Source organism: Vipera ursinii (assembly GCF_947247035.1).
Source record: "Vipera ursinii genome assembly, chromosome: 2".
NCBI lineage: Eukaryota > Metazoa > Chordata > Lepidosauria > Squamata > Viperidae > Vipera > Vipera ursinii.
The window spans coordinates 135,841,111-135,864,792 of record NC_139513.1 but is presented as its reverse complement, the minus strand read 5'-3'; the positions used below and the strand labels follow the sequence as shown (position 1 = coordinate 135,864,792).

Here is a 23,682-nt window from a genome sequence, read left to right as displayed (position 1 = left end):
CATGTTTTACTCTGATTTCCCAGCCAGAATGAACATCCTGCTCTGGCAGACTCTTTTGTAGAAGACTCTCTTCCCCATAGACGAGCAAAGAAAAAACTCTCTGAAATGTCAGAGAAACTCTCCCGCAGGCTGAATGAACTGGACACAGTAAGTTAATGCCAACTATTTTTGGGATTGTGCTAACCAAACGAGCAACAGGACTGAAGCTAAGCAGGTAGAGATCAAGCCAATTTGGGATCCTGCAGTCATACTCTTAAGGCTCAGGATTGTTACTCTTTACAAAAATAGAACTTTTCTCCAGAATAATAACCAGTATTCACAATAAAATAATTAGGAGACATCATCATTTATTTTATTGCAGTAAAATCATAGCAGACTTGTGGTGGCAGTGGTAGATTTGTTCCGGGTATCTGGGCATCTCTAATGAGAATGGACACAATAACAAGTTTGGCATTTGCCTGGGTCAGCTGTCATTTCACCTCAAACTGACTCTTGATCTGTCCTTCGATTGACTGCCAGGTTCCCCTGGGTTTGCCCTTTGTGGCTGCCTTTTACCCAAGGCTGACTAACCCACTGACTCCTGCATTGTTTGGAAGGGGGGAAAAATGTCTACTGGAACAGGTTAACTGAAATCACACCTCAAAATACATCATCCTATGTTTTGGTTTGTTTTGTTTTTCTTAGTGTGATTTGTGAATTGCAAATTGGCTTGTAGCTTAGCCTGTTGTGGGATTCATGGTCAGCCGAGGGGACGGAGCCAACTGGAAAAGGTTAGGGAAAAGTCAGGGTTTCTTTCTAGGAAGGATCAAGGATTCCCCCCCCCCCTTCTTGGCTCCAGATTCTAGAGCAGAGTCTGCATTGTTGAGTCTCCATATTTCTTCACATCCCCATCTTTCCTCCTCAGATTAAGTACCTGAGGCGTAACCTAAGAAGCCACCCACTGTGACCTCTGTCCTCAGGCAAATGATTGCAGTATGGTAGCTCTTTAGTACAGCAGGTTACTGAGGGATTAACATTGAAGCTGGACTTTTCTAGTTTCCAGAATTCCTACCATTTACCACCAACTACCTACCACTGGACATATCTACAGTGGCATGAACATTTTTCCTTACTGTGCTGTATCATTTTTTTCTCTGTTCAACCATCTGTGTTGTTATTTCTTCACCTGATCTGAAAATTTGCCAGTTCCATAGCCAAGAACAACATCTAGCCAGATGGTTGCATTTAGTAAAGAAAAATAGTTATGAAAGCTCCTTTGTAAAATTATGGAAGCCATCTGGGTATTGATTCTGCCTGGTAGTAGGAATCCCTACATTCTTCCTCCATTGTGCAAATTGTCTAAGTTTGTAGTGCCTCTCATTTTGAAGTCAAGAAAGGGAATTGCATATTATTGGGATTAACAACCTGCCTCCAGAAGTAGTGAATGCTCCAACACTGGGAGTTTTTAAGAAGAGACTGGACAGCCATTTGTCTGAAATGATATATAGGGTTTCCTGCCTGAGCAGGAGGTTGGGCTAGATGACCTCCAAGGTCCCTTCCAGCTTCTTTTCTGTTCTGTTGTATTCTTATTCTATTCTATTCTATTCTGTTCTGTTCTGTTCTGTTCTATTCTATTCTACACAAAGTGTTTATTTCCCATTGCCTGGTAGTTTACCAGAAGATCTTGGTTCCCTAATATCCAAAGACAGTTGAAACGAATAAATAATACTTCTGTTACATATTTATTCCTATGTAACATGGCTCTTTTGCTCATTTTTATCAATCTGCTAAACTGACCTGTGTGCAAAATGAATTTGCCATTGCTCCTTGCTTAATTGTATTGGGCAGAAAGACATTTTTGGAAAGGACGTTCAAGGTTATAATATGTTTATAAGAATCTTATTATCAGCCGGTACCGAAAGGGTTCTGGGTATAGGTCTGGCTTAAATGCAATAGAAGGAGATACTCAAGTCCTGCTTAATTAAATGCAATATCCGGCTTCATACTTTTAAGTTTGAGTTCACATTTCCAAACATCAATCTTCAGCAAAAGAAGAGAAAAGAAAGAAAAAAAAATACTTCCCTGTGTAAATTGGAACAAGGAATGAGCTAAATAAACATTGCATAATAGTTTCTTATTTGAAGGGATTTTCACTCTAGGAAGCATAAATAATATATGGTAGAATCCTCTGCTGGGGTCTTTAATAGTGCAATAGTAATAGTACTATTAAGGGTACTTTTTAGTACCTCTTGGCACTGTAGGATTCTATCAGCTTGTGCAGATTAGGCCTACAATTGGTGGCACAAAGTGGTGATCGAGTGTTTGAAGTAACACTGGGTAGGGGTAGGGGCCGTCAACATAAATGTAACAAGAGGCCCCTGATTTTGTTTTTATCAAAAATTTTTACGGGGTTGGGGAGGGGGGTGGGTGATAGGGGTTGTTTGGCTTTGGGGGGCGGCCAATCAACCATAGTTCAGGCCAGACTTGGGTCTGACCGCGCGGGGGGAGAACGAGGGGTCGTTGTCTCCGGGGCTCATGAGCGGGTCGTGGGATTACCAATTCCCACGACGGGGAATGGCAGCAGGCGGATAGACAGGGGGCCATATCGTTACCGGGAGCGCCGTCTCCGCTATTTGCAAGCGGTGGGGCGCTCCGACCCTCTGCTTCTTTCCCGAGGTTCCGGGAGCGAGGATGTGCAGCCTCCTGAGCTCCGGCTGGTGTACCTGAATGCCAGGTCCGTGGTCAACAAAGCTCCCCTTATTAGGGATTTAGTTGAGGGTGAGCATGCGGACCTGGCTTGCATCACGGAGACTTGGTTGGGGCCAGAGGGTGGGGTCCCTTTGGTTGATCTTTGCCCACCAGGCTTCCGGGTGCTACACCAGCCTCGAGCTCAGGGTAGGGGTGGGGGAGTGGCGGTGATCGTTAGGGAGACCTTATGTCCGCGGGAGACCACCGTTCCTCAGATAGTCGGGTGTGAGTCTCTCTTTATGAGATTTGGCTCTGGGGCGCAGTTGGGCTTGCTGCTCGTGTACATTTCGCCTAGTCGCGTAGCGGCAGCCCTGCCCGAGCTGCTCGATGTCCTCTCAGGGTTGGTGGTTGAGTTCCCCAAACTTATAGTTTTGGGAGACGTCAACCTACCATCCCTGGGAGGTTCATCTGAGCTTGCTCGGGAGTTCATGGCTTCCATGACGGCCATGGACCTGACGCAGGTAATTTCTGAGCCAACTCATGAGGGAGGCCACACCCTTGACCTGATTTTCTTATCTGGACGGTGGTTGGATGATCTTGGTGGGGGCTTTCCACTTACTATGCCCCTGTCATGGACCGATCATCACCTCCTGCGGCTGGTCTTCCATTTTGCCACCCCTCGCCGTGGAGGTACGGAGCCAACTAGATGGTACCGCCCCAGACGCCTAATGGATCCTGAGAGATTCCAAGCGGCGCTGGGGTCTCCACCTGCCTCCATTGCTCACAGCTCGGCGGATGCCTTAGTGGAAGCCTGGGAAAGGGCAGCCACTGAGGCACTCGACCGGGTTGTACCCTTGCGGCCCCTGACCCGGCGCAGATCCCAGCGAGCTCCATGGTTCTCCGCGGAGCTCCGGGAGATGAAGCGGCGGAAACGGGGCCTAGAGAGCTGCTGGAGGTCCAGCCGATCTGAACCCGACCGATTGCGGTTAAGAACCTATATTAGGTCTTATCTCGCTGCGATGAGGGAGGCGAGGTGTAATTACTTCTCTACCCTCATCGCGTCCGCAGACAATCGCCCGGCCGCCTTGTTTAGGGTGACTCGCTCCCTTCTTAATCAGGAGGTGAGGGAGGATCCCTTGCAGGGTCGTGCCGAGGAGTTTGGTCAACATCTGTTGGATAAAATCGCTCGGATTCGGACCGGTTTGGACTCCAGCTGGGCAGAGTCTGACGATCAGGACACGGGCGGTCTTGTCAATGTTATCTGGGAGGAGTTCGATTCTGTGACCCCTGATGAAGTGGACAGGATTATGGGGAAGCTGAGTTCCACCACATGCTTATTGGACCCGTGCCCTTCTTGGCTGGTTTACGCAGCTAGGGAGAGGACACGAGGCTGGCTCCAGGCGGTTATATCTGCTTCTTTGAGTGAGGGTTATTTCCCCACCGTCTTGAAGGAGGCGGTGGTGAGACCTCTCCTCAAGAAGCCTGCCTTGGACCCAGCTGTATTGAACAACTTCCGTCCAGTCTCCAACCTTCGCTTTCTTGCGAAGGTTGTTGAGAGTGTGGTGGCGCATCAGCTCCCTCTGGTCCTGGATGAAGCGGATTATCTGGACCCTTACCAATCGGGTTTCAGGCCCGGGCACAGCACGGAGACGGCATTGGTCGCTCTGGTGAATGATCTCTGGAGGGCTCGGGATAGGGGGTATTCCTCTGTCCTAGTCCTATTAGACCTCTCGGCGGCTTTTGATACCATCGACCATGGTATCCTGCTGCAGCGTCTCAGGGGATTGGGAGTGGGAGGCACGGTTTTTCAGTGGTTCTCCTCCTATCTCCTGGGACGCTCGCAGTCGGTGTTGGCAGGGGGGCAGAGGTCGACCCCTAGGACTCTCGCTTGTGGAGTTCCTCAGGGGTCGGTCCTCTCGCCTCTCCTGTTCAACATCTATATGAAGCCGCTGGGTGAGATCATTCGTGGTTTTGGAGTTGGGTATCATCAATATGCTGATGATACCCAACTTTTTATTTCGACCCCAAACCACCCCAGTGATGCCCTCGCTGTGATGTCCCGTTGCCTGGAGGCGGTTCGGGTCTGGATGGGGAGGAACAGACTTCAACTCAACCCTGACAAGACTGAGTGGCTGTACATTCCGGCTTCCCGAGACACCTGGGATGTTCCACCTCTTTCTATGGGGGGTGAGCTTTTACCCCCTGTGGATAGGGCTCGCAACTTGGGAGTCCTCCTAGATTCACGACTCACTTTGGAGGATCACATAGTGGCCGTGACTAGGGGGGCTTTTGCCCAGGTTCGCCTGGTGCGCCAGTTGCGGCCCTATCTGGATCGGGAGGCCTTGTGTACGGTCACTCATGCGCTCGTGACCTCTCGCCTAGACTACTGTAACGCTCTCTACATGGGACTTCCCTTGAAGACTACTCGGAGGCTCCAACTGGTACAGAATGCGGCCGCGAGAGTTGTCTTGGGAGTTTCCCGGTACTCCCATGTTACACCTTTGCTCCGTGAGCTGCATTGGTTGCCAGTTGTCTTCCGGGTAAGGTTCAAGGTTTTGGTTATGATCTTTAAGTCCCTACATGGCATGGGTCCGCGATACCTCGAGGACTACCTGCTGCCGGCGTCGACTCCCCTCCGCCCTGTGCGCGCCCACAGAGAGGGCCTCCTCAGGGTGCCTCCTGTCAAGGAATGTCGACTGGTGGCCCCCAGGGGGAGGGCCTTCTCTGTGGGTGCTCCGGCGTTATGGAATCAACTGCCGGTCGAGCTCCGGATGGCATCAGACCTCCGATCCTTCCGTCGCGGGTTGAAGACCCATTTATTTGAACTAGCGGGTCTGGCCTGATGGGGGTACTTGGGTTTTTTATTGGTTTGTTTTAGTATTCTGGTTTTAACTTGGGCATTAATTTAATTATTTTTTAATGTTTGTATTGGTGTTTATATTTATGCCCTGTGAACCGCCCTGAGTCCCTTTGGGAGAAGGGCGGTATAAAAATCTCAATAAATTAAATTAAATTAAATTAAATGTTAGATTTTGTGTACTTAATTTATTTTTCTTGATTAAAAGCAAATGTTTTGTATGTAAAATCATGGAAGATTACTTTGGAAGGAACTCTGAACAGTTAAAGCATTTTTTTTAAAAAAAAATATCACAGATGTTAAAGCACGCTTTGGGTGAACAAAGCCGGGACGAGTTGTCAGCTGATGAGGATAGTCTTTCTCAACACAGTGATAGCATCATGGATTATCGCCAAATCAAACAACAATCAGGTAACATTTGGAACATGAAATTTATTAATGAGCAAATTGTATTGTTCCATGTTGGGACATATAATTTCCATCAGGAATGGAAAATAACTACATACCTGCCTATCATCTAGCATCTTTCCTTGACCTGATTCCCTCTATCTATCAGAGCTACAACTTCCATAATTCCTGTTGACCATGCTAGCTAAGACTTCTGAGAATTGTCATAGTAACACCTTCTAGAAAGTGCTAGATTGAAGAGATTTCTTTGTATAATGGCACCAGAACATGTGATATTGAATGACCTCACTCAATGAGATTTCTTTGTATAATAGCTGAACTGAGGGGTTTGTGCACTGTTGGGAAATGTGCTAACTAACTCAAAAGTTTAAAAACAATAACTTAACAAAGAGCCTGAATCTAGTTGCTAAAAAAATGTATCTCTGATTGTCTATAGAGATTCTCAGTCATCCAGGTCATAATTCTCTCACAAAGATACTTTTTTTCAAAGCTGTATCTGATTGAATGTAATGCAGAGCAACCCTTATTAGATCCCAAAGACATGACAGGACAAGTTTGAGAAACAGAGCTTCTGAAATTTATTGAAAGGCCCTTCATGATCCCTTGTTTTTTTTTAAAAAAAACTAATTGTGGTAGACCTGTCCAAATTTTGTTTATTTCATAGATGTTCGCCGTCCAAGGAAAGCACCCAGTAGGGGACGGTCATTTTCTGCTTCCCCACCTCCATCTAATTATCAACCATCACATGTATCTGATAGTCCACCCCAGAAGGATACAGAAGAGCCAGTACGAAGGGTGCGAATCTGTTGGCAAAATGAACAGGATCAAAGGAAGTTAAGACCAAAGGTAATGGCAGCAGTAATGGAAATGGGGCCAGTTAAATAATGCCTTAATGAGTGAATGTATTAATAGATGCTCTTAGCGGTCAAGAGAACTTGGATGAAAAGAATTTTTGCTTTTCCACTTCAGAGGTTTTATATCGTCTCCAAAAGAAAAAAAAAACATTCTAAGTGTGACAGTATGCTACACGTACCTCCTGATGGGTGGGCTGGTAGCATTGTATGTTGGCTTGATAGATGATCTTGTAGATATATGAGGTTGTGTAGAATAGCATGCACTTGCTTGGGGTAAAACTGCCTGCTTGTAACATAGTGGCCAAAATGCTCTGAAGCTGACCAGTATTGTCCTTGCTGATGGGAGGGAATGTTGCATAGGGCATGGATATGGTTAAAGCTAGCAGCCTGGTAAAGCTAGTTTATCATATCTGATTGACCAAAGTCATGGGGGCTGGTAGCTGAGGTCAATATTTATTTGCCATCTACCGATGACTATGGCAAACCGAAGACTACAACCAAGAGCCTGGAAGAATGAATAAAATAAAAATAGATACATTGCACATTTGGGAAATGAAGAATGGGGAAAGATGTCAAGGATCGGAATGTACATGGTCCAATCTTATGAAAATCATACAGGGAAGTCAAAGTACAGATTTGACTGGGCTGAAAAGTGTACTGGAAAGAATGCATTGGTGTCATCTCAATTGTTGTGGACGGGCTGAGAAAAAAGTTACTGTCCAGTGAGTGATGGTAGTAGAAGAACCAGAAATAAGTTTGGAAACATTGCTGAGTGTTCTGAATGGAAGTGATCCAAGGAGGAAAAAATATTTTATTAGGTGAGATGAATAGTTAGTTGGAATGAGGCAAAAGAGTACATAAGAAGTGATTGTGCCATTTGGAAGCACAGCCATGAATGAAACTGATCATAAATTGTAGAAAAATGGCATTTTGTTTCAACTATGTGGTTTCAGTGTAAGTCTCAACACGTGCACATGGAACGGGCATGGATCCAAAAGCATGATTAATTGGCTTGTTCTAGAGATGAAAGCCTGAAAGAATTACTAAAAGATACAAAGGTGATTAGAGATTCTTAATATAAACTAGACACTTTTGGAAATGCCAGTGGAGAAACTTGGGTAAAAAAAAAACAGACCTGGAGGAAAAGAAAAGTGACAAAATTGTAGTATAGGTAGAATGACTGCAGAAAGCAAAAGTGCAAGTCCTCTTATTTGTTTTATTGAATGAATCTCTAGGAGTCCCTACCTGTGGCTCAGGAATCTACCTATTGAGGGCTAATCGTCTCACTGAGATCAGCTACTGATCACATCCACTTGAAGAAGAAAAAAAAAACCTTCTGAGTCATGGCCGCCCAGAGTTTCCACAAACTGCGAGATGGGCGGGCATATACATTTAATAAATAAAATTTAATACAAAACTAGGATATTTCTGTCAATGTTTAAGATCAGTTCTTATAACTCCAGGCTTGGTTTGGAACTTTATCTGAACATAGATAAATTATTGTAAATTAGATCTTTATTGTAGATCCATGTCCATTTTCCATGTCTTTCGAATTTATATTTTCTCCTACCTTCTAAATTTACATAGGTAGAAATAGTGAAGGGGTGCCTTAATATTCACTTTTATCTTTCTTGGATCCTTTTTAATTTCCTTAAGTTTTTTTTTTTTTTAAAAAAAATAGAGCTTGTCTTATTTTTTTTGCCTCTGAAGCTTTCAGACATTAATTGCTCTTTCAGTATGTTAGCTGAGTTTTTTGTTCTAGAACTGCAGCTGAACCACTGAATCTGAATATGTTAAGTTTCAACAGCCTAGAACAGAGGTCCCCAACCTTTTGGGTACCAGGGACTGGTTCCACAGAGAGAGGTTTTTCCACGAACCGGAGGGTGCGTGGTTTTGTGTACTGCCTGCATCCCGTGGATGGGGCTTTGCTTGTTTGTGCGGACCAGTTGCTGGCATGCCACGGCCCAGTACCGGTCCATGGACCGGGGTTTGGGGATCCCTGGCCTAGAAACCATGTTAAATGGAGCTCCTGATTTCTTAAAGCTTTAGTTTGTGAACTGCTATGAGAATAGAATTATCAAAAGGCATGTTTCATAAAAGAATAGCTAGTTACAGACAACATTCGGATTTTATTGTGTCTTCTAGCATCTGAGTAAAGCTTATGATGAAGACCTAAGAGCATATGAAGCTAGCGAAAGACTGGAACTTGCAAGGATAAAAGCAAAGGCTCAAGAAATGGTAAGATGCAGAAGAACTATGCTGATAGTTCTGTGCACTTCTTTTTAACACTAAATATTCTTTAGAACATTAATATCTGATGGGCAACTTTTGCATTAAGTCAACTGTCATATATTTAAATTTTGGTGAGGGTTTTCTCCCCACCAAATTTACCTGAGCAGAACTTTAAATACAGGCTATCCTCAGTTTACAACCATTCACTTAGTGACCGTTTGATGTTACAAGGGCATTGAAAAAAAGTATCTTACAATCAGTCCTCAGACTTACAACCACCGCAGCGGCCCTATGTTCAGAACTTGGGCGCTTGGCAACTGGCATTTATTGATGAGGGTTGCAGCTTCCCAGGACCATGTGGCCTCCATTTGTGACCTTCCTATCTAGCTTCTGACAACCAAAGGTCAATGAGGGAAGTTGGATTTGCTTAACGACACCCTGACTCACTTAGCAACAGTGGTGATTCACTTAACAACCGTGGCAAAAAAGGTCATAAAATCGGATGCACCTCACTTAACAACTACCTTGTTTAGTAAGAGTAATTCTGTTCCCAATTGTGGTCGTAAGTTGAAGACTACCTGAAGTGGCCACCATTTTGTCTATCTCAGACAAATCAAACAGATCAGTTTTCCTGAGACTCTTGGGAAGGAGGTCCTGTTTTTCAAAGTGTGCACTTCACATTGATTATATTTTCACCCTGTGTTAAATTCTGGAAAGATCCAGTCATATCTGGATCATGGATGTGACTTGGTCATAAATTTTGTTTGCTGGAATCAAGATCGATAGACCCCAGTATGAGTAACTGCTTATTCGTAATGGTTTTTTTAAAAGGAAAAGGATAAAATTCCAGATTAGATTTTTCAGCATACAGTGTTTCCTTTTATACAGATTTTAGTTTTTTAGCTATAAAAATAATCCGTAAGGGCCTAACATTTTTCACCTATAAAAAAGTTAACCTTTATAGATGAAGAATTTTAGGCCCTTAAAGATTATGTAAAAGACATTCTCCCTATCTGTGATGACTCTGAGCAGATGCTGTTAGTAATAGGTTGTCTCTGGAATCAGAGTCAGAAAAACAGTCACTTTTAGAAGGTGGCCGGAGACTTAGCATTATTTCCTATAGTAAAATGCCACTTGGACTGTCACCAGTTATCTGATTTAAGATGGAAATAATTCATTGTTCATTTAATAGCTAGAAATACCACAGATATGATGATACTGTGTTTCCCTGAAAAGAAGACCTGGTCTTATGGGGTTTTTTTTCCTCCAAAAGAGACAGTAAGTCTTATTTTGGGGGGACGTCTTATTTTTTTTCCCCAACATCTGCCTCGCGGCGGTGGTGGCACCCACAACCGTGTCCCGCAGGAGCCTGCGTTATTGCTGGTCCACTTCTGCGGCCACTTGTGGCAGGAGCCCGCGTGGGCCCCCCACGCCATGCCACCACCACGAGGCGAGGGTGTGGGTGGAGCTGCCCCAAGCACCCCATAGGTGCCCAAACACTCTTCGCCCAGAGGGAGACTGGAAGCTTTGTCTGCTTGCAAATAGGGTGCTTGGGAACAGGGCTATTCGCTCCACTCCCAAGCACCCCATTTGCAAGCAGATGAAGCTTCCAGCCTCCCTTTGGGTGAAAAGTGTGTGGCGCGTCTGGATCTCCTGCCTCCCCCTCTGCCTCTGCCTCCACGCTTGGACTTACCTACACTGCGCCAAGGGGCCGGTGTGCTGTGGCTGCTGCCGGACCATCAGCCCCTGCACGCTCGTTGCCGCTTGTGCTGGCCACGCCTACCTACCCTGGGCTTATTTTGGGGGTAGGGCTTATATTAGGCCCACCCGGGGGGAAAAAATCAGTCTAGAGCTTATTTTCGGGGTGGGACTTATTTTGGGGAAATTGCGGTAATATAGAATTTTTTTAAAGTTGTCTATTTCGATCGAAGTATCGCTTCCAAAGATTGAGGAAGCAAGATGGCGATCTCTCTCCCCTTCAGTGTGTGTCCAGGGGAAGCCATTCTGGAAAACTCTGGGAGGAAACCAATACAGGAGTCTTTGTCCTGTGTGAACTGGAGGATGTTGACATCTTTGGTTCCAAACCAGATATTTGGAGATGGGGGACTAAGTTGTTCTGTACCTGAACAAGGCCAAGATGTGCTTTTGGCTAGTGTGAAGATAGGCCTTTCTGCCTTTTAGGATTATATTGTTGGGCTCTCATCTTAAAGACACATAGCCACATTGATCAGCCATTGGATAGCTTAAATGTCTGATGTACAGAAAGTCACCAGCCTCTTCTTGCGCTTTGGGTTTGCCTCTTTTTGTATCAATCTTGAGCGGTCATTAGGATACGCCCGTACTGGAACGATGAGCATTCCGCTAACTATTTGTTCTGTGTGTGTGTGTGTTTGCCTCAAGGAGGAAAAATACAAAGAGAATGTGCTTAAAGAAACGCCAAGAATCTCACACGCAGCAAAGATTTATTCTCAAAAAAATATACCTCGGCATTCCAAGCTCAACCCGAGGATTTCAAGAGGAGGGTTTGCGAAGCCAAAAAAAGCAGCTCCAAGTAAGAACTGAACCCCCTTCTGGGTCGAGAGCCTGGCAGCCTCTGAAAGCACGTTCTTTCAGTTCATGGGCCAAGATCACTGGCATTTTAGCCGCGTCTAGCTGTGAAAAACACGTCTGATTGCCTCCATATGTCTTCGACCTGGGCAAGGGGAGCAGAGAATTTAGGGAGCCTTTTGTCCTTTTATCCAGCTGTTTCCTCAAGGTCATGAGGAAGGCTGGGCTTCCGTGGGTGCAATTCCTTGTTAGTCCTCTCTAGTTTAGTCTGTCACCTGATTGGTATATCGCAGGGGTCCTCAAACATGGCCACGTTAAGACTTGTGGATGGATGGCTGGGGAATTCTGGGAGTTGAAGTCCACAAGTCTTAAAGTGGCCAGGTTGGAGGACCCCTGCGTTATCGCTTCAAATCAGTGTTTCCCCAAGCACAGCATTCCAACTACCTTTCCTTGCCTTCCTTTTTCTTCTTTCTTTTCCTTTCCACCCCCACACCCCACCCCTCCTCTCGACCCAGATGAAAAAAAATAACCATGAATACTGTTAAGCTATATAAAATTATGTGTGGGTAATTCAAGAAGAAAGCGTCCCAGTCTTAAAATAAACTATTCTACCTCCTTTGATTTCAAAATGTATTGATTCTACAAAAGACCAGAAGGGCGCCCTAATGATTCTTTCCCGAATGCTTTTTTTTCTCACCCAGCATGTGAAGTGCAAAAACTCCACTCAGAGTAAATTCAGATTTGTTCATCTGCATGCAATATTGTTTAGTAATATGTTATGACAGCTGTTATACCGAACTGCTATGCTTGTTTTGAGGTAGGCTAAGAACAAGGAATATTAGCAACGGCCATGCTAATTAAATATTTCTGTGTGTTTATGATGTTTAACTGATGGAGCAAATCTATGGATGAGAGAGTCTAAGATAAAGCAGCTGCCCTATCCAACGCTTAGCAGAAAAGTCACATTGATTTCTTCCTCTCTCTTTTTTTGTTTTCATATTCTGCCATTGGTGTTAGGGCTTTTATATTACCTTCCATATAAACATAACAAAAATTTTAGTCTGTGTTTAGTTTAAACACACTCAAGTATCTCATTTGGAGTTGTGGTTTCAAAGAAGAAGAACCTACACCTGTAAGAATTTACATACATGTAGTAAAAACCATTAGATAACAAATTACGTATTTTCAAAAACGAGTTCACAGAATCAAAACAGAATTGATGCACTGAATTTCAACACCGATGTGACTTGTTTGGCTGTTGGGTTTGCAAACTGAATCATGTGTAAACCATGGTTTATACCAGGCAAACTGCTTTTCACAACTATTGTTTAGTGTGATGTGCAAACCAGTTGGTGAATTGTCGTGCATTCCGGCTGGCCTTCAGGGTCTTTTGTCGGTTTTATTGGGCTCAATTATATCACCTTAGCCCGCAAAGGCTCCTAAAACTTGGTTCAGGATTAGAAGGTCTTTTGAATCCAAGTATATATCATTATTATTGTTTGGCAAAATATGGGCATAAATTCACCAGTGGTAGACATTTCTCATTACAGATGAGACTGGTGAAGCAAGGATAATTCTCAGCTGCTATATTCCCTTAGATAGGGTACAATTGTAATTATAGAGCTGGCCAATATTCCAATAAAGAGCTAGAGCAGGATATAAAAATCCCTTTTTAAAAATAATTTAGGAAATGCTCATTTCTCTTAGATGGACGTAGTTATAGTGCTGATGGTTTCCTTGTTGAAAGATTTGGAAGATCGAGTTAGAAGCAGAGCATCATGAAGAAAATCTATGTGGTCGCTAGGATTCAACATGACTTGATGGCACATGATCATTTCTCTGCTCTCAAAACATGTCTATGCAATAAATATACGAGCCAGTTTGGTCTAGTCTAGTACAAAGGTGTCCAACCTTGGCAACTTTAAGACCTGTGGACTTCAACTCCCAGAATTTTCCAGACATTCACATCCACAAGTCTTAAAATTGCCAAGGTTGGACACCCTTGGTCTAGTGGCCAAGGCTGGAAAATGGGAGACTGTGTTCTACCTTAGCCATGTAAGCTATTTGGGCCAGTCCCTCCCTCTCAGTCCATCTCGCCTCACAGGGTTGTTGTTGTGGAGAAAATAAGAGAGGAAAGTGTGTTGGATATGTTCACCACCTAGGGGAATACAAATAATATTTTTCTAACCTTTTTTAATCTAGTTATAGCTCCTAGCCTAAAGTAAGCAGACCTGTTTAGATGTGTTTACACACATCTACAATTTATAAGCAAAAATGTTAAATCAAGTGATGTGACATGCAGTACCATGACCATTAATTTGTATAACAGTAAGCTTGGTCCAGCCTTCTCCAATCATGGCAGCTCCAGGATGGGGAAGTGAGCTGTTTTTAATGGCAGCTCAAAGCATGAGGCCCACTTTCCAGCTGTTCTTTGCTTTAGGCCTGTCTCTTTCTTTCAGTGAAAGTCAAAGAGAACGATCTCTTGCCTTTGCTCCTCGAAGAATTTCCTCACATGAACATTTCTCATCCAACAATGAACAAGATGTGGCGGCAGCAGCTCTCCCAAATAGAGCGATTCCAACCTCCCAGAGAAGGGAACCAGTGGAAACTGCAAAACGAAGTGAGTTATCTGCAGGCTTGAGAGAGTCACAGCCTTTCAAAACTGAGGCACAAAAAAAATGTGCCAGCAGTGGCTAAAAGATACAAACAGGTAGTCCTCGGCTTGTGACAGTTTGTTTAGTGACTGTTGAAAAGTTACAATGGTATTGAAAAAAACTGACTTGTGTCCGTTCTTTTTTATACTTAATGACCATTGCAGCATCCCCTTGGTCATGTGATCACAATTCAGACTCTTGGCAACTGACTCATATTTGCAGTGTCCCGGGATCACGTGATCCCCTTTTGCGACCTTCTGACAGGCAAGGTCAATGGGGAAGCCAGATTCACTTAGCAACCGTGTTACTAACTTAACAACTGCAGTGATTCACTTAACAACAGTGGCAAGAAAGGTCCTAAAATGGAGCAAAGCTCACTTAACAACTGTCTTGTTTAGCAACATAAATTTTGGGCTCAATTCTGGTCATAAGTTGAGGACTCCTTGTATTGATGGTACTCCTATTTTTTTATTTTTTGGGGGGGCCATATTATTAAAGGCAATGAATTGGCCAGTATATTTTTCAGTTGCTCTAGGAGGGTCTGAGACTTTTCATTCAACCGGAGCTTTATTCCCTATAGGCTGATGTCACTCAATGACTTTATGACATTGAAAAAGGAAGGAAATGGGGGAGCAGTAATGAAGGAAATGGATTACAAGTCCTGATGAAAGCACAGGGAGTAACTGAAAGGGGAAAGTGGGGAGAAATAGACCGGGTTGTTGTTGTGGGGAAAATAGGTGGAGGAAGGATATGAGTATGTTAGCCACCTTGAATTACTTATACTAAATAATAAGGGTGAAATAAAAATCAAATACATAAAATTCATCTGCCTTCAAATGTAAGGCTGGCTTCCTGTGAGTAAATCATGATTGGGGATATTGGAAGTTGTAGTCGAAGCTGGCATTGAAACTATTCAGCAGGTGTTTCTGGAAGAGAGTAGATTGAGGTGGAGAAATCTTTCTTGAGAGCTGCTAAATTGGTTAATATGCAGAGGCTTGATAAGTGAATGAAAAATAATGATTTAAATGAAATCTGTGGGGTCCTTGGTGCTCTCTGAGCTTGGTTGTTTTCCTACAGACATTTCCTTACCCAAGTAGGAAACATCATTAGTGCTACGTGAATGAAATCTGTGTGCTTCTTTCAGGTACTGGAAACACTGAAGAAGCACGATCTACTTGTGGATCTTCTTAAGAGAGAGCAGGCTCACAACAGAAGATTGGTATATGTGGAAACGAACTAATGTATTGATGATAAATTTTAATTTTTAAACGTATTGGTAGGCAGGCTTTCTGATCCACGTAAGGCAGTGGAGAAGACTCCAAGAATAGAACAGTATCATCATATAACATCAATAGTTAATCAAAACATAATGCCTTCTAACAATAGATTAGATTAGAACATTATTCAGTCTCTATAAAAATATAGAGAGCTATGAGAATAAAGATATGATAAATTAAAATGCAGTCATCTTGGTTGTAAACTGCTGTGGTCCTCTCTTCAGTAGCATGCAACTCTACAATATATAATTAGTACTAGCATTAGCACTTAGACTTATATACCGCCTCACGGTGCTTTACAGCCCTGTCTAAGTGGTTTTGCAGAGTCAGCCTATGTCCCCCAACAATCTGGGTCCTCGTTTTACCAACTTTGGAAGGATGAAAGTCTGAGTCAACCTTGAGCCGGTCAGGATCGAACTCCTGGCTTTGGGCAGAATCAGCCTGCAATATTGCATTCTAACCAGTGTACCACCAGAACTCACAATTGGGACTAAAAGTGTACAATGCATTGAAAAAACAACTTCAGATATTAGAAAGTAATCCTGCCACCTGGTGGAACGTTTAAGACTCCAGGCTGAAAGCAGGGCATCTTCCCAAATGCATCTGGGCCTAGTAGTTCTAGGAATCGTTCCCCAACAAGTCTGGGGCTTGACAAATTCCAGCGCCTGCTGCAATGCCAACCAGAAACAGGACACCCTGGAGCACTGCCACTTTTTCAGCCAAAGCTGCACCATAGGAAAGGGAAAAAGCCTCATGCCCTCCGAGCATTGCTTAAATATGTGCAGAAAATGGGGGCGGCTTCCCTCTTTGGTCTTCAGGGAATCTTAATAGCTTTTCCTCCTTGGGTTTGTGTTTCAGCAAGAGTTTAGGCAGCGCATTGAGAGGCAGAAATGTACACAGAATAAAATGAGAGAGAGACGCCAACAGATTGCCCGAGCCAAAAAATACTATCAAGATTACCGGATTCAGCTGCGTGCCAAGATGATGAGGACCAGGACACGGGAGGAAAGGGTAAGTTTGGGATCTCACTCTGCAGTGCTAGTAAAGAGCCAAGCCAAATTCACTTTGGCCAGGTTGAGAGAGTTCGGATCAATTTACTGTGTTTTCAGCCTGGTGTGATTGCAGTTGTGAATCCACCAACCCCCATTTCAACAGCAAACTAGGAATGCCCACATTAGATGGTTGGGTGCCATCAGCTAGTCTGATGAATTTGGGAGGTGCTTAGATGTTGTAGCTGCCTCATACCATTCCTTAATCAAGAAGAGCAGAGAGGATTATGTCCTGGAAAAGCAACTATGTGTTGAGAACACTGTGCCACAAATGTCAGAGGGTAGTTTTAGTAAATGATCTTAAAAGTTAAAGCCAACTTACTTACTTTTTAAAATCAAAATTGCATTTCCTGTGCTGTTATTGCCTCAAAAGGTTATTACAGGTAGTTGTTGACTTAAAACGATTCATTTAATGACTGTTTGAAGTTACAATGGCACTGGAAAAAAAGGACATGATCATTTTGTCACACAACCTTTGCAGCATCCCCCCGGTCACATGATCAAAATTCAGACACTTGGCAACTGGCATATATTTATTACGGTTGCAGTGTCCTGGAGTCATGTGATCACATTTGTGATCTGATAAGTAGTTAATGGGGAAGCCAGATTCACTTAATAACAATCATGTTCTAACAAAACAACAAGCCGGCCTGGCCTGATGGGGGATGGGTTGGGATTTTATTGTTGTTTTAAATATATTTACTTATTGTTTTAGCTTGGGCATTTTGTTTAATTCTTTTTTAACTTTTGCATCTTTGTACTTTTATATGCTTGCCCTGTTCACCGCCCTGAGTCCTTCGGGAGAAGGGCGGTATACAAATAAAATTATTATTATTATTATTATTATTATTTAACAACTCTGGTAAGAAAGTCGTAAAATGGGGTGAAACTCATTTAACAATTTGTCTTGCTTAGCAATAGAAATTTGGGGCTCCATTGTGGTCGTATGTTGAGGACTATCTATATTGGGAGTTCAGTAAAATACAGATATGCATAAACACTGTGAATTAACTAGTTGAAAGGAAATGATCAGTTAATTGATTTGATTAATTGTGATTCAGATTGATGAAGAGTAGATTATTTATGGAGAATACCTTGGGTTATTGCTTCTCCCTCTTGCTAACTTTTTAAGCAATTAAACAGTACCGATTACTACATCCTTTGCATCACAAGTAAGAATTTTGATCTTGTAGCAAATTTTATAATATGAAGTTCCTAAACTGCAAGGTTTTATAGTAAATGTTACAACTCCCAATGTGTGTTCCATTTCTGCTCAAGGCTCAGTTGATAACAATAGAAGAACCCCTTATGGGAATAAGGAATTATCTATAAAATGGCTGGATAGCGCTTATTGAGACAAAACTGACCATCAGTTAGAATTGTCAAAAGGGAAACTAAGATCATACAGTATATATGACTTTGTGACAAAGTTGGACTTGGGACCTGTGTCTAAAGATATTATGTTTCCCTGAAATTATTTTTTTAAACAGCTGTTCTTATGTTTGTTAATGAAATGTCGTTTTGGTAGATATTTAAACAGCTGTTTGAAGAAGCCTTGGAAATTCAGAAACAAAGATTCCTTGAGTTGAGGTCGTATGCCAAGGAAAAACGTGCTGAACAAAAGAGGCAGTATCAAGATGAACTGCAATCCATGGAAAACTATTATAAAGATCAGGTAGGCTTTTGCCCGATATCATAAAGATGGCGCTTGATCTCTCGCAGTCCATTATTAATTTTTCTTCCACTTTCCTTTAGTTTGCGATGCTGGCTGAAGCGGTTTCAGAAGAACGTCGAGAAATCCAAACCAGAGAGCGAGCACATGCCCAGGTAAGTCTTCTCCTGTAGAGAGGGAATGCACACTCTTTTCTCAGTGCTTTGAAGATGACTCCCCAATGTTGCAGTTGAATTTGTACACGAGCCCTGGTGGCACAATAGTTAGAATGCAGAATTATTGCAGACTGACTCTGCCCATTGCCAAGAGTTCGATCTTTTTTTTTTTTTTTTTATTGAAAAGTTTTAAAATACAGTTTTCCTTTAAAAAACCCCCCTTCCCCTACCCTCCTCCCCCCCTACCTCCCCCCTCCCCCTCCCCCCCCTAACTCCCCCCTTTCCCACCCTCCTTCCCCCCTACTTCCCCCCCTCCCCCCTACCCCCCCCTGACTTCCCAGAGCTAAATACAAGGTATATATCTAAAAAAAACAATCATAAACAATCATATACTAACAACTATAAACTCTAAAATCCATCACTCTCTAGCTTATATAAAATAAACCAATCCTTAATAATATTAAATATATATAGAAAACTAAGATAAAAAAAAAACTAGCGTCATTCATGTTAAAAAAGAAAAAAAAAACAGAAAACCTTCCTCCACTGTCTACATTCTTCCACAATTGTCTATTTACTAAACAAATTCTCATTTACACACCACAAACACCTATCCCTATTATCCTAATCACTCTCTAACCAAAATAGTCTATAATAGATAATTCTTACACAAATTAACCCACATTAGCCCATAAAGCTTTCTTCCATTTCCTCTGTAGTAAATTTAATCCATTAGTTCCACTGCTTAACTGTAAGTATTTAGTAAATTTAGTCCATTGTCCACTGCTTAGCTGTAAGTACATTATAGAAGTTCCATAGATTTCTGCAAGTCTTATTTTTTAATCTTCTTTGAACGTTTTAAAGCAGCACGCGTCACTCTCTGTTCTCTAGGGTCATCCAAAAGATTTATGGCTTGATCTCCTCCTACACCCTTCTCATCTGTTTGTCCATCTTCATCCTCTTGATATTCTCCTTCTCCAGATCCCTCTGCATCTTCCGAAAGTATTGATGGGATTACTTTTAAAACATTGTTGTAAAAATCACGCGCTTGCTTCACAGTAACCAAACAATACCTTTTGCCTTCATACGTCAAGCTCAAGCCAAGTGGAATCTCCCATCTGAACCTTATATCTCGTTGCTTAAGCTCTTGCACAAGAAATATAAAGTCCTTCCTTCTCTTTAAAATCTTTGGAGGAATTTCTTTTAAAACCAGAACTTCTTGATCAGCAATCACAACTTTAGTATCATAGGCAGCTTGTATAACTTCATCTCTAATTTCCCTTTTTAAAAAATAAACCACCACATCTCTAGGCAGCTTTCTCTGTTTAGCAATCCACGAGTTCACACGAAACACTTTGTCCATGCCTTGTTTTATTTCAGATGCTGGCTGATTCAATACCACCTCAAAAGCCTCTGAGACCAGCTGCTTTAGGTCTTCCTTAATATTCTCTTTTAAACCTCTAATTCTAACAGCAAACTGCATCTGGTAAAATTGAGCCAGACTCAGTTCGTTATCCATTTTGTCTTTTAACTCTTCAATTTCCAATACTTTTGCTTCTAATATAGCATTCTTTTGAGTCAAATCTTCCACTTTTTCCTCCAGATCTTCCACACATACAGCTACTTTATGCACTGAAGTCAAAATGTCTACCTTCATCTCTCTAAATTTCTGTTCCATCCTCTCTTCCATTCTCTCCTCCAATTTCTGCAATTTCTCCTCCATCTGTAGAAATTTAACACCCATTGATTCCAAAATTAACTGGGTATGCTTTTCAAGATCCTTCAATGTCAATACATCAGAAGAATGCAGCGCCTGCAATAATGAATGTTGTTGCACCGGAGAATTTCCTGCACTCCGGAAAGTTTTAGGAGGAGGTTTAGCCGCCATCTTTTACTTACAGTTGTGACGCACTTTCACTTTAAGTTTTAGAAAAAGTCCATCAAGCTCGAGAGTAGAATAAAATAATCCTCTTCATCTTTCCCTCTTGTACCGCTCTGCCTGCTCTTTTCCTTTCATAGTCTTTCCTTCAGGCAGGGATGGTCACAGACGCCTGGCTCTGCTCCATAAAATCCAGAGCAGAGACGCTGGCCAGCTGGGAGCAACCCAGGCTACGGGGGAGTTCAATCCTTCAGCCGCCCAAGCTCAAAGCTCAGGCAGCCCTGGAGAACTCTACCCCTACCTGGGAGCTCACCCCCTCCTCTTCTCCCGAGGAGGGGGCTTCAAATTCGCCCGAACAGCTGATCGGCGCTGTTTCGGGCGAAAATCACACAGCTGAGCCGCGGGCAGCCCGGGAAGGCTGTCTCCAGCGCCGGCGGAGCCACCGGAAGCCATCGCCAAGAGTTCGATCTTGACCGGCTCAAAGTTGACTCAGTCTTCCATCCTTCCAAGTTCGGTAAAACGAGGACCCCAAGATTGTTAAGGGCAATAGGCTGACTCTGTAAACCGCTTAGAGAGGGCTGTAAAGCACTATGAAGCGGTATATAAATCTAAGGGCTATTGCTAAGTGTCATTAATCTGACAAAGGGGGGGGGGTTATATAGATTTAATTATAATTAAAATTATAATAAATAAATGGCCCTATCTCTTTTTGAAGTATTTTGCTCTGCCTGCGAAGTATGCACACTTTTCCTGTAAAGTTTTAGAACTATAAATGAATTGACAGATGGCTCAACATAATCCTAATGGTTTCTTTTCAGACATTAAGTAAAGTGAAACGTGAACTGAGATCCAAGCTGGAGAAAGAGATTAAAGAGCTGCAGGACATGATCACACATGATGATGATGATTTGTTTTTTCGAGAACTAGAAGCTGATCGGCTGAAATCCAGACTCTTGGTGGCTTCTTTTCAGTGCAGCAAGAACTATCTGTTTCTTTAAAGGCCTGGTATGCTTGTATCATATCTATGTGGCTTTTTTCAAGGAGACCAGAATCAAAAATATAAAATTAGCAGTTTAGTTTCCTGCCCCAAGACCAAGATTAAGTTGATGTTATGAAAATATTGCACTGATATTTTCAAAACAAGTGGTTTTTAAGACTTTGTCAATAAAGATTAGCTTCCTTACAATCACAATGCAGCTATCTGGATGTAACTTCTGTGGCCAAATTTTATTTTGCTCATGTAAATTGCTATCCCAGATTGGGTTAATGTTAAAAACAAATGGTAAGTTACAGTTCTTGAATCTTTCCAGGTATCACTGTCAAATTTCCTGGCTGGTCATAATTTGCTGTTATTTCTTTTCTCTACATTTTGAAGATGGGGAGATTTACTCTTCTCGTATCATCTGGCCCTTGTCCAATGGACTAAATGTTCATAATTATATATAAAGTATTAGCTAAGCCAATGTTGCTATAAGAAGCAATTACAGGGAGTGCAGAATTATTAGGCAAGTTGTATTTTTGAGGATTAATTTTATTATTGAACAACAACCATGTTCTCAATGAACCCAAAAAACTCATTAATATCAAAGCTGAATATTTTTGGAAGTAGTTTTTAGTTTGTTTTTAGTTATAGCTATTTTAGGGGGATATCTGTGTGTGCAGGTGACTATTACTGTGCATAATTATTAGGCAACTTAACAAAAAACAAATATATACCCATTTCAATTATTTATTTTTACCAGTGAAACCAATATAACATCTCAACATTCACAAATATACATTTCTGACATTCAAAAACATAACAAAAACAAATCAGTGACCAATATAGCCACCTTTCTTTGCAAGGACACTCAAAAGCCTGCCATCCATGGATTCTGTCAGTGTTTTGATCTGTTCACCATCAACATTGCGTGCAGCAGCAACCACAGCCTCCCAGACACTGTTCAGAGAGGTGTACTGTTTTCCCTCCTTGTAAATCTCACATTTGATGATGGACCACAGGTTCTCAATGGGGTTCAGATCAGGTGAACAAGGAGGCCATGTCATTAGATTTCCTTCTTTTATACCCTTTCTTGCCAGCCACGCTGTGGAGTACTTGGACGCGTGTGATGGAGCATTGTCCTGCATGAAAATCATGTTTTTCTTGAAGGATGCAGACTTCTTCCTGTACCACTGCTTGAAGAAGATGTCTTCCAGAAACTGGCAGTAGGACTGGGAGTTGAGCTTGACTCCATCCTCAACCCGAAAAGGCCCCACAAGCTCATCTTTGATGATACCAGCCCAAACCAGTACTCCACCTCCACCTTGCTGGCGTCTGAGTCGGACTGGAGCTCTCTGCCCTTTACCAATCCAGCCACGGGCCCATCCATCTGGCCCATCAAGACTCACTCTCATTTCATCAGTCCATAAAACCTTAGAAAAATCAGTCTTGAGATATTTCTTGGCCCAGTCTTGACGTTTCAGCTTGTGTGTCTTTTTCAGTGGTGGTCGTCTTTCAGCCTTTCTTACCTTGGCCATGTCTCTGAGTATTGCACACCTTGTGCTTTTGGGCACTCCAGTGATGTTGCAGCTCTGAAATATGGCCAAACTGGTGGCAAGTGGCATCTTGGCAGCTGCACGCTTGACTTTTCTCAGTTCATGGGCAGTTATTTTGCGCCTTGGTTTCTCCACACGCTTCTTGCGACCCTGTTGACTATTTTGAATGAAACGCTTGATTGTTCGATGATCACGCTTCAGAAGCTTTCCAATTTTAAGAGTGCTGCATCCCTCTGCAAGATATCTCACTATTTTTGACTTTTCTGAGCCTGTCAAGTCCTTCTTTTGACCCATTTTGCCAAAGGAAAGGAAGTTGCCTAATAATTATGCACACCTGATACAGGGTGTTGATGTCATTAGACCACACCCCTTCTCATTACAGAGATGCACATCACCTAATATGCTTAATTGGTAGTAGGCTTTCGAGCCTATACAGCTTGGAGTAAGACAACATGCATAAAGAGGATGATGTGGTCAAAATACTCATTTGCCTAATAATTCTGCACTCCCTGTAATTTTGAAGTCATTCAAGGTAAAGAGGTATTCCCTAACCATATCTTAAATGTCCAACCTGTTGTTTCATCCTGCCTTTTGGTTTTCTACTGAAACACATAGTGGCTTGTTGGAGAATAGCTCCACTCTGTAACATTTTATGAGTATTGTATCTCACACACTTTATTAGAGTAAGTGATGCCATGTATTTCCAGGGACTCTGATGTTTATTTCTCCAGGTACTAATGGCGAACTGTTATACAGGTGAAACTCTAAAAATTAGAATATCGTGCAAAAATTCATTTATTTCAATAATGCAACTTAAAAGGGGAAACTAATATATGAGACAGACTCATTACATGCAAAGGAAGATAGTTCAAGCTGTGATTTGTCATAATTGTGAT

General features: G+C 42.5%; 2 protein-coding genes across 2 annotated transcripts in view; one reads left to right on the top strand and one right to left on the bottom strand.

The window, feature by feature from the left end:
- The window catches only part of CEP95 (centrosomal protein 95), a 49,335-nt gene that overhangs the window by 22,092 nt on the left and 3,561 nt on the right, over window positions 1–23,682 (top strand). The window contains exons 12-22 of the mRNA XM_083355445.1: window positions 24–147; window positions 5,821–5,935; window positions 6,597–6,778; window positions 8,932–9,024; window positions 11,419–11,569; window positions 14,025–14,185; window positions 15,364–15,438; window positions 16,355–16,507; window positions 18,074–18,220; window positions 18,301–18,372; window positions 21,070–21,256. Coding sequence (XP_083211571.1) covers window positions 24–147; window positions 5,821–5,935; window positions 6,597–6,778; window positions 8,932–9,024; window positions 11,419–11,569; window positions 14,025–14,185; window positions 15,364–15,438; window positions 16,355–16,507; window positions 18,074–18,220; window positions 18,301–18,372; window positions 21,070–21,249 — 1,453 coding nt within the window. The 3' untranslated portion in view covers window positions 21,250–21,256. The remainder of the gene's footprint in view (window positions 1–23; window positions 148–5,820; window positions 5,936–6,596; window positions 6,779–8,931; window positions 9,025–11,418; window positions 11,570–14,024; window positions 14,186–15,363; window positions 15,439–16,354; window positions 16,508–18,073; window positions 18,221–18,300; window positions 18,373–21,069; window positions 21,257–23,682) is intronic.
- Window positions 6,494–23,682, bottom strand: part of SMURF2 (SMAD specific E3 ubiquitin protein ligase 2) — a 100,544-nt gene continuing 83,355 nt past the window's right edge. The window contains exons 22-24 of the mRNA XM_083355451.1: window positions 16,872–16,982; window positions 6,966–7,291; window positions 6,494–6,735 (exon numbers count right to left, since the gene is read on the bottom strand). The gene's annotated coding sequence lies outside the window, so the exon portion shown is untranslated. The remainder of the gene's footprint in view (window positions 6,736–6,965; window positions 7,292–16,871; window positions 16,983–23,682) is intronic.